At 37.9% G+C, this 16,589-nt stretch overlaps 2 protein-coding genes across 3 annotated transcripts in view; one reads left to right on the top strand and one right to left on the bottom strand.

Moving 5' to 3' along the window:
* Positions 1–16,589, top strand: part of LOC135204233 (glutamate receptor ionotropic, delta-2-like) — a 34,155-nt gene that overhangs the window by 13,477 nt on the left and 4,089 nt on the right. For both annotated transcript variants that reach the window (XM_064234341.1, XM_064234340.1), the window contains exons 9-13: positions 980–1,120; positions 1,878–2,032; positions 4,382–4,577; positions 4,760–4,864; positions 6,242–6,391. In XM_064234341.1, the coding sequence (XP_064090411.1) occupies positions 980–1,120; positions 1,878–2,032; positions 4,382–4,577; positions 4,760–4,864; positions 6,242–6,337 (693 nt within the window). In that variant the 3' untranslated portion in view covers positions 6,338–6,391. The remainder of the gene's footprint in view (positions 1–979; positions 1,121–1,877; positions 2,033–4,381; positions 4,578–4,759; positions 4,865–6,241; positions 6,392–16,589) is intronic.
* LOC135204232 (uncharacterized) overlaps positions 6,419–16,589 on the bottom strand; it is a 67,199-nt gene continuing 57,028 nt past the window's right edge. Inside the window, 4 exon segments of the mRNA XM_064234339.1 lie at positions 6,419–8,950; positions 9,379–9,510; positions 10,053–11,719; positions 11,966–12,097. Of these exon segments, the coding sequence (XP_064090409.1) occupies positions 8,790–8,950; positions 9,379–9,510; positions 10,053–11,719; positions 11,966–12,097 (2,092 nt within the window). The 3' untranslated portion in view covers positions 6,419–8,789.

Here is a 16,589-nt window from a genome sequence, read left to right as displayed (position 1 = left end):
ACTCCACTGCTCACATATGCATTAGTCTGGCGATAGAAGTTCACTCTGGACGTGGTTCGGGAGTCAAGTAAAGCCGTTGGTCCCGTTGCTGAATAACCCCTAGTTCCTTGCAACGTTAAAACACCATACAAACAAACAAACACATATGCATAAGAGGCAAAATAGGCACGTATTTGTAAATTAGGTTTAAGATCATCACGTAGTAGTCTCTTGATTTCCGCAATTGGCTTAACTTGGTGGTTGTCTTTATAAACACTGGGTCCAATTCCATTATCAACAATTCAGGGTATATAAGGATTTAGATTTTTACTGTAGTATACCTTTAATGTGTCAGGATTAGTGCACCGTCTGAAACACTTGATGAGCTTACCAATATGTAATTACATCCCATTTGTAAAACGAAGAATATGAGAAAATTGCAACACATTGTTTACAAACCATAACTTCAAATATGCAAATGTAAACATTGTTTTGTAACTTATATCTTCGTAGGATATGCAGCATAACAAAATGATGCACACATTCAGCAGAACAAATTATATACACTCCTTGCAATAAATAAAACTGGCACCTAGTTAAGTACTAAAGCTGTTTATAATCGGACAAATACTATTACGTACTTCTGTAATATATACAATGCTCCATACCCAGTTAGTAAAGGGTTCAAGGGACTTGTACTATTTTTTTTAATGCACTATTTTCTTTTTTGTCTTCATTAGGACAACGATTTTATCTTTCACATTTACAAGCTACTAACTTTTTTTATATACAGTTTACTGTATGAGAGGTTATATGCCATCTTTTCAAAATTCCCCTGCATGCCAGTTCAGTATCCAGGTATATTTCTTTTTGACCCGAAGAACAAAATATTGACAGAATATTTATTCAAACTTTCTTTTCAGATGACAGGTAGAAATGAATAACTTTGTGATTTATCAGGTAATAAATCCCACCTTTTGTTTTTTTACTCAATGGAAAGGAACCCCAGGGTAATGTCACCAGAATTTATTTCATCATGTGGGTCTGGTATGGTCTGCTGATCACTGTTGTCTACAAGTCCTCATTAACAGCATTTTTTACCATTCCTTTGGAGCAACCTCCCATTGACACACTTGAACAGGTAAAATTATAGCTTGTTTTCCAAATGTTATTTAATGCTCTTTCAAATTTTAAACAAATAGGTGAAGACTGAAATAATACACTCCAGGGGGATGCGTGCGTTCAGTGATAAGATGTGACTGTGAAAAACTTCCAGGGTTTGAGCTGATTTAAAGAAGAATTTCGCTGTTGAGGAAGTTTCATAATGTTTCCAGAATTAATGTTCTAGAACAAAATATTATGATTTCACAAAAACAACAGTATATATATATATATATATATATATATATATATATATATATATATATATAGATATTCTTTTATGCGAGATACAAGCAAACGATGACAAATTAACAAGAAATTGCTACATACTATACTCTGTTTTTCTTCCATCTGTCCATCCGGCTGTGGTGTTTGCGCATGGTAACACTGCGTCCCGGGCTTTAGATAGTAATATTCAGCTTACATTCAACAATTATAATAATATCCTATTTCGAATATTAACGGTGCAATTCGCATACAGTAAATTATTAAAACACTTTTCAGTTGCAAATGTACACCCAGATATCCTTTTATTTACCCAAACTTACACAGCGTAACTATTTAAAGGCCGGGACGCAGTGTTACCATGCGAGAACACCACAGCGGATGGACAGATGGAAAAAAACAGAGTAAGTCTTTTATATATTTATGTCCTACACTTTCAAAATATTGATGGCTAAACATACAATCATATAGTACCCCGATATATACAAACTGATTGTTCTCCTATCTATCAGTTGACACTTTCCACCCTCCCTGCATGGGGGAGCACTGGCATCACCTTCAAACAAATGCTACAGGAAAGCCCAGATCCATTGGTTCAAAGTCTTGCAGACCGCTATCAGCCCGTGAGTGGCACCAAGGAAGGAATTGTGCTGACAGCGCAGAAGAGGTAAGAATTATAGTTTACTTTAAGTTTAATTGTGGCTAATTCTCTGGCAGCATAAGCATTATAGAATTATAATAGCAAAAACTCATCTGGTAGTACTTGCTATCTCTTACCTGGCTCCTTCTGGCGTTTTCTAGTTCTATGAAATGAAGATATATGCAGAACTATGTATGTTCAGATAGAATGATGGGATTTCAATAAAAAAAGAGGAGTTCACAGCTTCAGTACATGCTGGATATAGATTAGCTATAATTCTTTAGCCTACATTTCATATGGATGAGTGTGAGGACCAGAGATTAAGACAGGTAGCTGGGTACTGATGATTTTACTTGTTGTTGTTGTTTTAGCTGACCTTGTGTCAGCACGGGCTCTTGCTCACAGAGCAGCCCGTAACATGATTTTACAGACAAACTGGGTTGACATAGACAGGTGCGGACGGATATGTAGTGCAGTCTCGCACCGCAAACAGAAATGACTCTGAGACAGTAAATTTGTGTTTTCTACAGACATTCATTTAGATATAATTAAGCGTACAAATAATGGAATTGCATGTGTTATACATCGGCGGAAAGGCCGCGGAACGCTCTATCGGATGGAAGTTAAGAACAACGCGACTTGATGATTGGTTATAATGGAAAATATGGGAAAAAGCGTTGTCCTTAAAGAGATTTCTCAAAACAAAGTACATACTTCAAAATACTGCCATAACTGTTACTAGTATGTTTATTTTATTCTAGGTATGCTATGATGGAAAATCGTCAATTCCTGGAATACACCATTGCTACCAACTTCACTAACAAGTATGGCGAAGAAACATTGCATGTTATGAAAGAGTGCTTTCTCCCTTTCCAAATTGGCATGGCCATACCGAAAAAAGCTCCTTACAAACCGAATTTTGACAAAATCATCAAGAAAATTATAGAAGCTGGACTGGTAAAACAGCTGCAAGACTTTCATTACTTTAAAATCAGTGGCAAATAACAAAATAATGGCATTTATAACTTGACTTTCTGGAGTTAAGTTAATACTAACATATTTTCCTAATATTGTGACTTTTTCATATACGTATAATAAATTAATTTTTTTTCAATCTTTTTTTTCTTAATTTATTAGGTACGTAAATGGTTAAAGGACATAATAAGTACAAGCCAACGAAGAGGCGCTGAGGCAGAAACAGTTGATAGAGTAGGGGGTGCTCTCACTCTGAATAACCTTCAGGTATTTGTAAATGCTTCCAAAATTGCATGTCTTGGAAACTAATGCACTAGAATATTCACAAAATTTTATTTGTAACTTACTGAATATAGAATTTAGGCTTGCACTGGGACCCATTATAAATAATTGTAACAACTTTGTTTTTTAAATACTAACATACCTTGTACCATTGACTTCACGTTTTCTAAAGACAACAATCTCCGTTATGCATTGAGGAATGTCATCGGGATAGCAGCATGAGTACTACTCTCGGCTAAATTCCTTGGTTAACTTCACATATCAAGTATACTGTCCATATGCATTTTATCTCACTATATAGCCCAGATCCATTGGTTCAAAGTCTTGCAGACCGCTATCAGCCCGTGAGTGGCACCAAGGAAGGAATTGTGCTGACAGCGCAGAGAGGTAAGAATTATAGTTTACTTTAAGTTTAATTGTGGCTAATTCTCTGGCAGCATAAGCATTATAGAATTATAATAGCAAAAACTCATCTGGTAGTACTTGCTATCTCTTACCTGGCTCCTTCTGGCGTTTTCTAGTTCTATGAAATGAAGATATATGCAGAACTATGTATGTTCAGATAGAATGATGGGATTTCAATAAAAAAAGAGGAGTTCACAGCTTCAGTACATGCTGGATATAGATTAGCTATAATTCTTTAGCCTACATTTCATATGGATGAGTGTGAGGACCAGAGATTAAGACAGGTAGCTGGGTACTGATGATTTTACTTGTTGTTGTTGTTTTAGCTGACCTTGTGTCAGCACGGGCTCTTGCTCACAGAGCAGCCCGTAACATGATTTTACAGACAAACTGGGTTGACATAGACAGGTGCGGACGGATATGTAGTGCAGTCTCGCACCGCAAACAGAAATGACTCTGAGACAGTAAATTTGTGTTTTCTTACAGACATTCATTTAGATATAATTAAGCGTACAAATAATGGAATTGCATGTGTTATACATCGGCGGAAAGGCCGCGGAACGCTCTATCGGATGGAAGTAAGAACAACGCGACTTGATGATTGGTTATAATGAAAATAGGGAAAAAGCGTTGTCCTTACAAGAGATTCTCAAAACAAAGTACATACTTCAAAATACTGCCATAACTGTTACTAGTATGTTTATTTTATTCTAGGTATGCTATGATGGAAAATCGTCAATTCCTGGAATACACCATTGCTACCAACTTCACTAACAAGTATGGCGAGGAAACATTGCATGTTATGAAAGAGTGCTTTCTCCCTTTCCAAATTGGCATGGCCATACCGAAAAAAGCTCCTTACAAACCGAATTTTGACAAAATCATCAAGAAAATTATAGAAGCTGGACTGGTAAAAACAGCTGCAAGACTTTCATTACTTTAAAATCAGTGGCAAATAACAAAATAATGGCATTTATAACTTGACTTTCTGGAGTTAAGTTAATACTAACATATTTTCCTAATAATTGTGACTTTTTCATATACGTATAATAAATTAATTTTTTTTCAATCTTTTTTTTCTTAATTTATTAGGTACGTAAATGGTTAAAGGACATAATAAGTACAAGCCAACGAAGAGGCGCTGAGGCAGAAACAGTTGATAGAGTAGGGGGTGCTCTCACTCTGAATAACCTTCAGGTATTTGTAAATGCTTCCAAAATTGCATGTCTTGGAACTAATGCACTAGAATATTCACAAAATTTTATTTTGTAACTTACTGAATATAGAATTTAGGCTTGCACTGGGACCCATTATAAATAATTGTAACAACTTTGTTTTTTAAATACTAACATACCTGTACCATTGACTTCACGTTTTCTAAAGACAACAATCTCCGCTATGCATTGAGGAATGTCATAGGGATAGCAGCATGAGTACTACTCTCGGCTAAATTCCTTGGTTAACTTCACATATCAAGTATACTGTCCATATGCATTTTATCTCACTATATAGCCTTACCTTGGGCTACGTGAGCAACGCCATTGTACACAAAGAATTCAGGAAGCATTGGCCTCTCCTGTATCCCTGTTTTGTAGCAAAAGCATAGACCACCTCATCCCCCGACCTTTATATGTTTTTTCTAACCTTGCCTCTTCAGCATGGAAATATGTAAGACCTCCTTTGCCTTTCTAAAGTTATTAGGATTATCTTCATAAGCTTTTAGAAGTACAGGTAAGTAGGAAGTGTTAATGCATCAAGGAGGTCCCTTTGAATACCTTGGGAGATTTTTACCAACAGGACATACCTAACTCGTACATCCTTTGATTTGTTGGTAATTGGCCCTCTTGTAGCCGCTGCCCAGATTTTTACCTCCTCTCTAAAGGAAGAGGATGCTTCTAAGACTCCTCTTCCTCTCAAACCTAACTTTGTCACTCATGGCATAACGTGAATAGCTGCTTTGGAAATAGAAAGTACTTCGATCTATCACTGATTCAGCACTTCTGCAGAAGAGACCATAGTTTTACTGAAAAGAAACTGGCTTATTTCCTGACGTCTTGTTAGTCCTCAGAACTTTGGAACCTAAAGAAATTTTTTTTTTTTTTTTTTTTTTTTTTGGGGGGGTTTTTTTTTTGGGGGGGGGGCGCAGTTTGCTGGTTACAAGTCCCTGAGAGTCAGTTTCTGATGAGCAGCAAGGCTTAAGCATTTGTAAATTGATAGGTGTTTAGCAGCAAAACCATTACAATATTCAAAACAAAATTCACATATTTGTACATTCTCATCACTTTCTGTGGTAAGTTGCCTTCAAAACCTCAGAATTTGGTCAGATACCACATGTGTAATGACCACTTTCTGTCAAAAGAGGAACTTGGGAGTCTGGGTGTGCAAATTACCTAGCTAGGATTCACCTTCTTTTCAGCATGTCTGGAAAAGGGAATTGACACTCAAAGGCACTTATAGAAATGTGCTGTAAATAAAAAATAAAAAAATTAATTTTGATAAAAATTCCTCATGGCTTTCCGTTAGTTTAAATTTTCATTACTAAGGAATTTATATTGATCACATATCTCTCTTCAGGGTGCATGGCTCCTCTTTGGCAGCGGAATTTTGATTGCACTTCTGATGTTTATGCTGGAAAACATTTTAAAGTCCTTGAAACATCAACAAAAGTAGACATCCTTCAACTCGAACACCAAGTTACATGCTGAACCCAATATGGATTTAAAGGTTGGTTTAACTAGAAAAAATACTAACAATTGTTCTCTTCTTTATTTGGTAAAATATAGGAAATGTATGATGCTGAAGTACTTTTTATTCAGAAAAAATACTTAATGGAATCATCTTTCTCTATTGAACCAAATGCAACTTAGCCTAAAGTATGTAACATTTTTTTGTATGGTTATTAACTAAATATTTCCTCAAATTCTTCAGTTAATACAAATCAATGTGATACTTATTCTAAATGACTAGCTCAAAAAAAATACACCACTTTCACAAGACACAAAATTTGCAGTGGATATGAGACTTGCACAGTACATCAGTTTTTCAAAAATTTTCTGTTTCAACCATCAAACAACATACTACTTTGGTAAGTGTTTGTATGTACATTATACATATAGTATATATATATTTTTTCCATCATATTTTCATAATTTAAGTGGAAAATATGCTTTATCTGATAAATTACACTGTTTATTCACATAATCACAAAAATATCAACCTTTGCCCAAAGAAAGAACAAATCCTTTGAGGAAATCACACAATCAGTAGCAATGTGACTCAGTGGTTTCATTAAATTGCTTTATAATAATAATTATCTATTAAAGCAATTAGTATACGTAATATTTAGCATATGACCATTTGTAAAAGTAAGACAAAAACATGTTTAATTGTAATACTTTTGCTATGATACAATAAGATTTACAGTACTGATACAGGAATGAATCTTTGTGACTACAGGTGTGTATATATTTTTTATGATACTGTTGCTTATTTATACAACTTACAGTAATTTCCAGTGTAACTGTAAACCTATACAACTTAAATTTATTCATTTTTTAAATTTCATTTTCACAATTATAGTAGAAAACTTGCACATCTAAATTAACTTACACTAAATTTATTCCACTTATTTCTAGTGTAACTGTAAAACTTTACAACTTACAAATTATGCATTATTTTTACTTTTTTGCTTTTTATTCTCATATTTTTAGTGGAAAACTTCCTCACTGTTATAATTTACACTGTATTTATTCGTCATTTCCGGTGTAACTGTAAAAATATAAAAACATACAACTTATTATTTTAAACATAATTCATCCATGAACTATGTTGTATAAAATGAAAGCAATATAAACAAATATGTTAACTATAGCAACAACAAAATTTCTAAAAAAAAAAACAGGGTGACATTACTGGAGTACTACAAAACAAAATATACATCTTATCCAGGAAAGTCCCCATGCAGTAAGAAAATTTGCAAATAAACATCTTCAGAATTATTAATATACCATACGACCCTGAGTGTATGCAGTATTATTACAAATAATATATACAGTGGTCTATTCAAATATTGTGGTTAATATGTGAATGGATTAGAGCGCCAGTAATTTTCCACAATATTTCATTTTTTCTTCAACTTAATTTATTCAAATAGTTGACACAATTCTGCAAGCATTTAATCACATTGTACTTGTATCTACTACATACACTATAAATTCTCTAACAGATTTCTCACATAACCTGTTGCAGCACTTTGAAAACATCTTCAGTACGGAAAAATCATCCAATAAATGACTCTTATCAGGCAATAAGTTTTCATTCACACTGTCCTTATGTATGTCAGGTACTTGGAAGCATCCAAGTTTGAGTTCCATTTCCACTAAGTCTTTAAACAGCTGTGAAGTCATGAAATGTCACTGAGAAAAGATAACTTCATCTTTCACAGTGATAAAAAAGTGGGATTGTCTCACATGAAATAATTTAGATTTATAGCACTTCGAGCTTTTCTATGAACAGTTTTTACAATGTATTAGAAATGTTAACGATTTATACTGAAACTTCAGTGAAACTCACTCACACTTCAGCTCCAACAATCCACACCAAATTAAAAAGTTTATCTAGTGTTTGATAGTTGATTTCAAAATGTTTAATGATAAGTCTTGAACACTAAAAACATAGTCTCTGTTCACTTCCACAATTTTCTTTTGCCTTTTTATTTTCAGATGCACTGCTAACTCATAACTAATTTTCAGTGCACAGTCTGATATACATTGTATATCAAGCACATATGTTTCTCCAACACAATGCACCCCAACTCTTTTCTTAATATGCACTGGGAGCACAGCATAAAACTGGTTAATTATATGCACATAACATCAATGGGAAAACTTATCTTTCACACTGGTCACTGATTTTTCAGTCTCGAAGTCATTTTTGCATACCGTGTAGGAAATACAAAATTAGCTTATATTTTTTAGGCATGGCCCAGTGGGTCTTTGTGTTTGGTTACTGTTATCACTTTAATGGAAATGGTATCATCTCATCCAGCTATCTTTAGTTTCTGAGCCACAAAAGAATTGAAATTTTCCTTACAGTATGATGAAAGTTTATATTTTTCTGCTTTTTAGCCAGAAAAATCCGAAATCTTCCTCACAGTATTTAGGTCACTCAGAATGAGTTTGATGAGTGAACGAGCCTGAAGTGTAGCTGGGTCTCTTTCTTCACTCTCTTCTTCACCATCATCCTCAGCATTGTCTCCAGACAAGCCCATTTCTGCTTCAAGAACTGAAAAGAAGTTGAATGATTACATGGGAATTTTGTACACATTCTTTTACATAGCAATGCACTATGAATATCACTTTCTCATAATATTAATCCTGATCTGTATCTATTGATAACTAGTTTAGTAATGGCTGAAAGGAATTGTTCTGAAATGAAGAGTGGAAACTGAAGAAAAACCTAAATGTTGGAATTCTATAGTTCAGGGGAGTCAAAGGGAAGAGAGAACAATAACAGACAAGGCAGTGCAACTGGGAACAAAAAAAAAAAGCTTGAGTACTGGCCACAGTATGCCACGTGTAGCATGCTGTAAGTTGTACCCTGCTTTAAGATGAACTATAAACCAGTATCAGCAATCATGAAAAACCATGTTAGAATTTCAACTCTTGCATTTTCTTCTTAAAGCTTTGACATTAAATATGATTAAACCTTACCTTCCAACTGCTTTTCAATCTGATCAAAACGTCGAGTGATGTTACTCTGTACTACCTGCACATGCTCCAGTAAGTTCAATTTACAATTTACTGGCTCAATCCTTTCTGCCTCAGGAATTATAGGTGCTGGCACTGAAATACAAGGATATATCGTTCGGTTTGAAGATTATGAAATCATTTCCTGATCTAAAATAATAAACAATTTATCACTACTGATATAAAACAAAAAATTTATTACCACGTTCATAAATTGCCTTAAGTAATTTCAAGTTAAATCGTTATAAACTTCACATTAGTTTTTCTTAAATAGTTATAGGAAAAATGAGTTGCTTTGTATTGGTTAACACATTACGATAGTGACAATATTATTGTCGTTATTGGTAGTTTATAGGGTGCTTAGGATCATTTTTTGTTGAATGGTTTTGGGTATTCTTTACATCAGTATGAAGGAAAATGAAAATTTTTATTGAAAAGGCTAGAAAAACTTTCAAGTTATTTTTTTAATTTCTGTGATGATATTAATGACATTATATGGTGTTTATGGGGGGGCGTGTACGTTAATGTTAAGGTGGTTAATTTCAACTTCAATTTATTTTTACTCAAGTCACATGTTTTGGATCTTATAATGCACATTATGTAAGGTATACCAGCACAATGAACCAAACAATAATTACCTGAATGACCAGCTGAAACAGGTACATGAGAAGATAGTTCTGAACTCGCCTGGGTCACTAACTGTTCAAGCTCTGTGTGAGATGAAAGAAGAGCAGCCAAGTCAGAATTCTCAGGCATTCCACCTTCAGCTGCACCTTCTATTCCTTCAAGATCAAGTGCAAGATCATCTCCACCATCATCATCCAAAACTTCATCTGTTCCCTCTAAACCCTCAGGATGAGTGAGATCAGAGGCATCCATGTCCCCTGGTTGGGGCAATTCTATATCATCTACATCAGCTATTTCTAACTCATCCAAGTCACCTGCTCCTGAGGCATCTTTACTTGCTCTGCTCTTGGCATTTCCTTGAGTACTACCACTCTCTTTCTCATCCTTTTCAGAGGTATTTTCTTCTGATGCCTTTACATCTGCAACTCTAGGTATCTTGTCTTTACCTTCATCCTCAATCTCACAGCTTTGTTTTTCTTCAATATTTTCCCCAGTATCTTCCTTTGGTCTTAATTTAATCTCAGTACTTGGACTACCTTCATCATCTGCTTTGCATACTTTCTTATCATTAGTATCATCTTGAAGCATTTGAGATTGTTCATCATCTTTTGCAAACTGCAAACTAGTTGCAGAAGTGGAGCCTGTCTCATTCCCCATGGACTCCTGTTGGATCTCTTCTTTAATATCATCTTGCTCTTCCTTAATTAAACTATGACTACTACTATCTTTCTGGTTTTCTTTGCTTGTACTTTCACAAACATGACTGCCTTCCTTATCATCTTTTGGTTTTGTAACATTACTTTTCTTATCCTCCAATTTATCTGGGGTTTTAGGTTCGTCAGATAACGATGTACCTAGAATATTAGTTTTACAATCACTTTCCGAACTATCTGCTTCAGTTTTGAAAACTGTTTTATTTACATCAAACTCCTTGTTATCACTCTGAAAATCATCCAGTCCTGAGGATGACTCAATATCATCTGTGGGTTCACTTTTAATATAAAGGCTTTCTTTCTCTTTACTAGTATTTTTCTCATTAACCTCACTAATTTTGTGCTCTCCACTCTGGTTTTCTTCAGGATTGCTACCAGGTTTTTGATCAGTAATACCACTGATTTTAAAGTCTATTTTTTCTTGTTCATTTAAATTACCTTTTGCACCATGACTTTCCTCATTCTCAGTTGAAGCAGCTTCTAAACCTTTCTGGCTCTCATGTTGTTCATTATTAGAGGCAGGGAGATCTAGTTCTTTTTTTGTCATTTGATCTTTGTCTACCACTGGTTGATCTTTGTCTACCACTGGTATGTCTGGAATATTTGCACAAGAAGCAGAGAGATTTAGGACTTGAGTGTCTCCTTGAGGTTGACCTATTGGATCTATTAAGTTAGTGCCTTGCTGATTCCCACTAGAATTCATTTGCACATTTGACTGACCAGCCTGGGGTGAACTTACACTTTCCATAGCTGCAGCTAACAGCTGAGGATCTGTAATGATTGAATTATTTATGCTTGACTGTGGTATGTTTGGCCCTTCTTCCCCAACAATGTCCATGAGATCCTGCATGCGCTCCAATACTTCAGCACTACCAGTGGTAGTTGCCCCATTATCTGGCTCATCAGTTTCCTCTTTCTCATTCCACTTTTTATGCCACATGACAAATTTAGGGTGATCTGCCTCTCTGAAATAAAAAATATTTAATACAACTATAGTTAAGTATTAATCTCACTGTTGTTATATTTTCACATTCTGGTATCTGACCATGGGTCTATAAGGCCTTACAAGAAATTAATAAACAAATAACTGCTACAGCTTCAAAACTAAGTACAATACTGAATTCCAGTAAGGCTTAATATGTACTGCTAATGCATAATTCATTGAGTATATGATCAATCTTTCATAGTCTTATCACATATGTAGTACATACTTAGCTATGTGTAGTTTTAGCCTTAGGGAATGAAGTACTTGTGATAACTGTAAGACATTAGCAGTTAGCTCATGGCCTCTCCTAATGCAGGACTCAAGCCGTGCGTCACCATGAGTTCGGGAAAACGAAAACCTGTGAAATGGAAATGACAAAAGTTTTTTTAATGTTATTACATATACAGGCAGTCCCCGGGTTACATCAGGTTTGGGTTAAGTCGTTCTGGACTCAAGGCCACTATAATTATCATGATTTGGGTTAAGGCAACTTTCGACTTACAGTGCCCTGCCAGGAACGGAACCCACGCCGTAACTCAGGGACTGCCTGTATAAGCAATAATCTTGGCTTATCCAACAAAATTTAGTTTCCAGTTTTTACAAAAGCAAATTGCTTTGACATGAAATACTTTTTTCACTGATACCCCTAGCTTCTATTTATCACAATATTGTAATACTGACAAGAAGACAATGAAAATTGGAGGAATATACACAATTTGATTTTCATTATACTTTGGGACTACTATTGGTATGTAATTTTTAACAAAATTCATCAAAAAGAAAAATATCTTTAGAACCTGAAAATATTTAGCATATGGCCATTTGTAAAAGTAAGACAAAAACATATTTAATTGTAATACATCTGCTATGGTACAGTGAGATTTACAGTACTGATACAGGATGAATCTTTGTTACTATAGGTGTGTATGTACTTTTTATGATATTGTTGCTTATTTATTATTTTAGCCTGTTTATCACAGGTGATAAACAGCAGTTCTAATTATTGTCTAGAAAGGAAAAACGTAACTTTGGCCTCTAAGATGTAAGGTTAATTTTCATACAATCAACTTACCTGTCAGATATATACATAGCTAAGACTCCGTCGTCCCCGACAGAAATTCAAATTTCGCGCCACTCGCTACAGGTAGGTCAGGTGATCTACCGGCCTGCCCTGGGCGGCAGGACTAGGAACCATCCCCGTTTTCTATCATATTTTCTCTGTCGCCGGTGGTATCAACATTGTTGCTATTACCTCCTGACTTAGATTCTTATTTCATCCTTTGATCATCGTTTATCGGCTTTTTGGTGACGTATCTGGATCGTGTTTTGGCATTCGCTACTGTGGACTGTTTTGAATTGCTTTTGGATTTTTCTCAGTATGTCTGATTCAAATGTGAGTGTGAGAATGTGTGTGAATGTAGCTGCAGGGTGAGGATACCGAAAGCTTCGGTTGATCCTCACACTGTATGTCGTAAATGAGGGGGTTTCAGTGTTCTGCTACTAATACTTGTCATGAATGCGAGGGATTAAATGCAGAAGAGTGGAAGACTTTAACTCTTATTTGAAGAAGTTAGAGAGGGATAGGGTTAGACGTCTGAAAGGTGTGAGTTCAAGGCCTATTGAGCCTTTTATTGATACTTTTTCTAATCCTAATGATTTAGATTCTCCCTATGTGTCTAATTCACAAAGTGTACTTTCGGAATCGGCCTCGGAAATCGCCGATCTGAAAGCTACTATTCGAGACATGAAGTCCAAAATGGCGGACTTACAAGGTAAGGCTAGTGAAAGTGAGCATTACAGTGAAGTGAGTTCTCCCAGTGTTGTGGAGGGGGCGTCGATCGTCCCTGCGACGCTCCCAAGCCTAGACCTCTTCCAAGCTCCATGCCCAGAGGAGAGAAAGGAAAGTCGAAAGCCTTAAGGAGGTCGTGGGGAATCCCCAACGGTCAGACGTCCCTTCAGCAAGCTCTGTTTCGTGGCAGGCTGCTCAAGGGCGCTTTAGAAAAAGCGTCCTTCGTGAGTGTTTCTCATCCTCTCCCTCTCCCTCACCTAAACGAGGGTGGAAGGAGTCGGATTTATCGAGGCCTCTGAAACGGCATTTGAAAGAACCCGAAATTGATTCGAGCCCAGAGCGTTTCTCAGATGACGCTCCCTCTTCTATTAAGAAGGTGAAGGTGGCGTCAGCGTCACCCGACGAGGACGCAGAAGAACCCTTTCCTACTTCTCCCCCGATTGATGACGACGGCGTCATGCATTTTGTTTGACGTAGGAGAAGCTTCAAGGAAGATTATCATGGCAGTACAAGAACAACTGGCCTCTTTGGTGGGGAGTGTTAGCGCCTAGTAGGAAGGACGTTGCGCTTCCAATCAAGAAGTCTCGTCCTCTCTCCCCTGCTAAGCGAGAGGCGTTCATGCAAACGTGAAGCTTCTAAACATATCGCAGAAGCTTCGGGTTCGAGAGCGAGATCGGGAGCTTACGGAAGACACGTAACGCCAGAGACACGTGAGACGTTTTTTAGGCATGAAGCGTCTTTGAAAGCTGATTGTAGACGCGAGGCTCCAACCAATTTTGGCGCCAGTTAGGACGCCTTTTGAGAGCGGAGCGTCTTCCAGGCGCGAGGCGTCATCCGGACGTCAGCAGCCACGTAAGCGGGAGGCGTCAGCCAGGACGCTTGGCGGACGAGAAGCGTCATCCAAGCGGGAAGCGTCATCCATTTATGGAGAGAAGCCTGAGCTTTTGGCGCCTTCCAGGGCTATTAAAGCGGGGAAGAGGAAGGAATATCATTCCCTTAGCCCCTCTCCTATTAGGAGTTTGTCTCCTCCAGAGGAAGGACGTACGGAGTTGGGAGCGGAGACTCAATTAGATCCCGAGTTAGAAGTAGACTCTGAGGAAGAATATCAAGGAAGAGAAGGACTGTCGAACTATAAAGTTTTGACTGCCTTGCTTCTAGAGGAGTATGGAGACGACTTGACTCCTGCCGCTCCTCCTTCTCCGCGCTCTCTTTTTTCGAGTGCTAAGACGAAGAAGTCTTCGTCTTTTCTCAGAATGAAGCCCGCCATTTCAATGAAGAGGGCTCTTCAGTCCTTAGACTCTTGGATGAAGTCTAAGAAGGAGTTAGTCAGAACGGTCTTCTGCATGCCTCCAGCGAGACTAGCTGGTAAAAGAGGCATTTGGTATCAGACGGGAGAGAATATGGGTATTGCTCTTCCGTCTACGTCAGAAGCGGACTTTTCGACCTTAGTTGACGCTTCACGTAGACAAGGTCTGAACTCGGCATGTATTACTTGGGGCATTTCTGAACTGGACCATCTCCTCAAGGGACTCTTTCATGTATTGGAAGTTTCAACTTCTTAGATTGGTCCCTTGGGGTGATGTCCAAGAAAGCCCATGATTCTGAAGGAATCGAACCAGAAGTCCTTTTGTGCATATTGTCTTGTATAGACAAAGCAGTTCAGGATGGCTCGTTTGAGATCTCCTCTTTGTTTGGAGCAGGTCTTCTAAAAAAAGAGGGACGGTATATAGTGCCTTTTTAACCAAGGCAGTCTCCCACGCTCAGAGGGCAGCGCTGCTGTATTCGCCTTTGTCTGACTTTTTTTGTTCCCTTCTCAGTTGGTGAAGGACATTTCTCGTTCATTAACTGAGAAGGCGACTCAGGACCTTCTGACGCAGTCAGCAAGGAAGAAGAAGCCTGCTTCTACACCTGACAAGAAAGGACAGAGTACATCGGTTCAGCCTTTCGAGGTGGCCCTACCTCCAGACCTCCCACAAGAAGGAAGGCTCCTGAGAAGAGAGGTAGGTCTGCCTTTCGTCCCTTTAAAAAGGGAAAGAGATGCTTCTCTCCTCCAAGCACCAGTAGGTGCCAGGCTCCTGGGATTTGTGGAGGCCTGGACACTTATAAACGCAGACGTGTCATCGTTGTCTGTAATAAGGAAGGGATATCGTATCCCTTTCCTGAACACTCCTCCCCTAACGTCAATACCACGGGAACTAACAGCCAAGTACAAGGATCCTGTGCTGAGGGATACTCTTCGATCGATGGTGGAACAAATGTGGGACAAGAGAGCGATAGAACTAGTACTGGATCAAAACTCCAGGGGTTTTACAATCGCCTTTTCTGGTTGCGAAGGCCTCGGGAGGCTGGAGACCAGTACTAGACGTCAGCTCTCTGAACAAATTTGTTCGGAAGGAGAAGTTCTCGATGGAGACTTCTGCCTCAGTCCGTTGCGTCATTGCGACAAGGAGATTGGATGGTGTCTCTAGATCTCCAGGACGCCTATTTTCACGTCCCGATCCACCCTTCATCGAAGAAGTACCTCCGTTTCATGACGGGGGGAAGGATCTTTCAGTTCAGAGCCTTGTGTTTCGGCCTGTCCACAGCTCCTCAGGTCTTCACAAGCCTGATGAAAAATGTCGAGGGTTTCTTCACCTCAAAGGAGTAAATATCTCTCTGTATCTGGATGACTGGCTCATCAGGGGCCAGATCAGAGAGACAGTGCTTGGAGGACCTGACGTTAACTTTAGATCTGATCAAAGCGTTGGGATTGTCGTGAACCTCGAGAAGTCGCAGCTGACCCCCAGACAGAACTTAGTCTATCTGGGATTCAGATGGATTCTCGGGGTTTCGAGTATTTCCTTCGCAAGAGAGAATCGCAAAAGGTTTGCAGATAGTCTCTCTCTTCTTAAGGAAGGAACAGACGTCGGCGAGGGAATGGTTGAGCCTTCTAGGGACCCTTTCCTCGCTCGAACAGTTCTTCCCGCTAGGAAAGGAAGACTTCATTACGTCCGCTTCAATTCTCCTCAAGAAGTCTTGGAGTTGGAAAACTGGACAACTTTTTTTCGGGACTGCCTTTCCC

Source organism: Macrobrachium nipponense, chromosome 44 (genome assembly GCF_015104395.2).
Source record: "Macrobrachium nipponense isolate FS-2020 chromosome 44, ASM1510439v2, whole genome shotgun sequence".
Classification (NCBI taxonomy): Eukaryota; Metazoa; Arthropoda; class Malacostraca; order Decapoda; family Palaemonidae; genus Macrobrachium; species Macrobrachium nipponense.
Note: the sequence above shows the minus strand (reverse complement) of the source record. Positions and strands in the feature narration are given on the sequence as shown.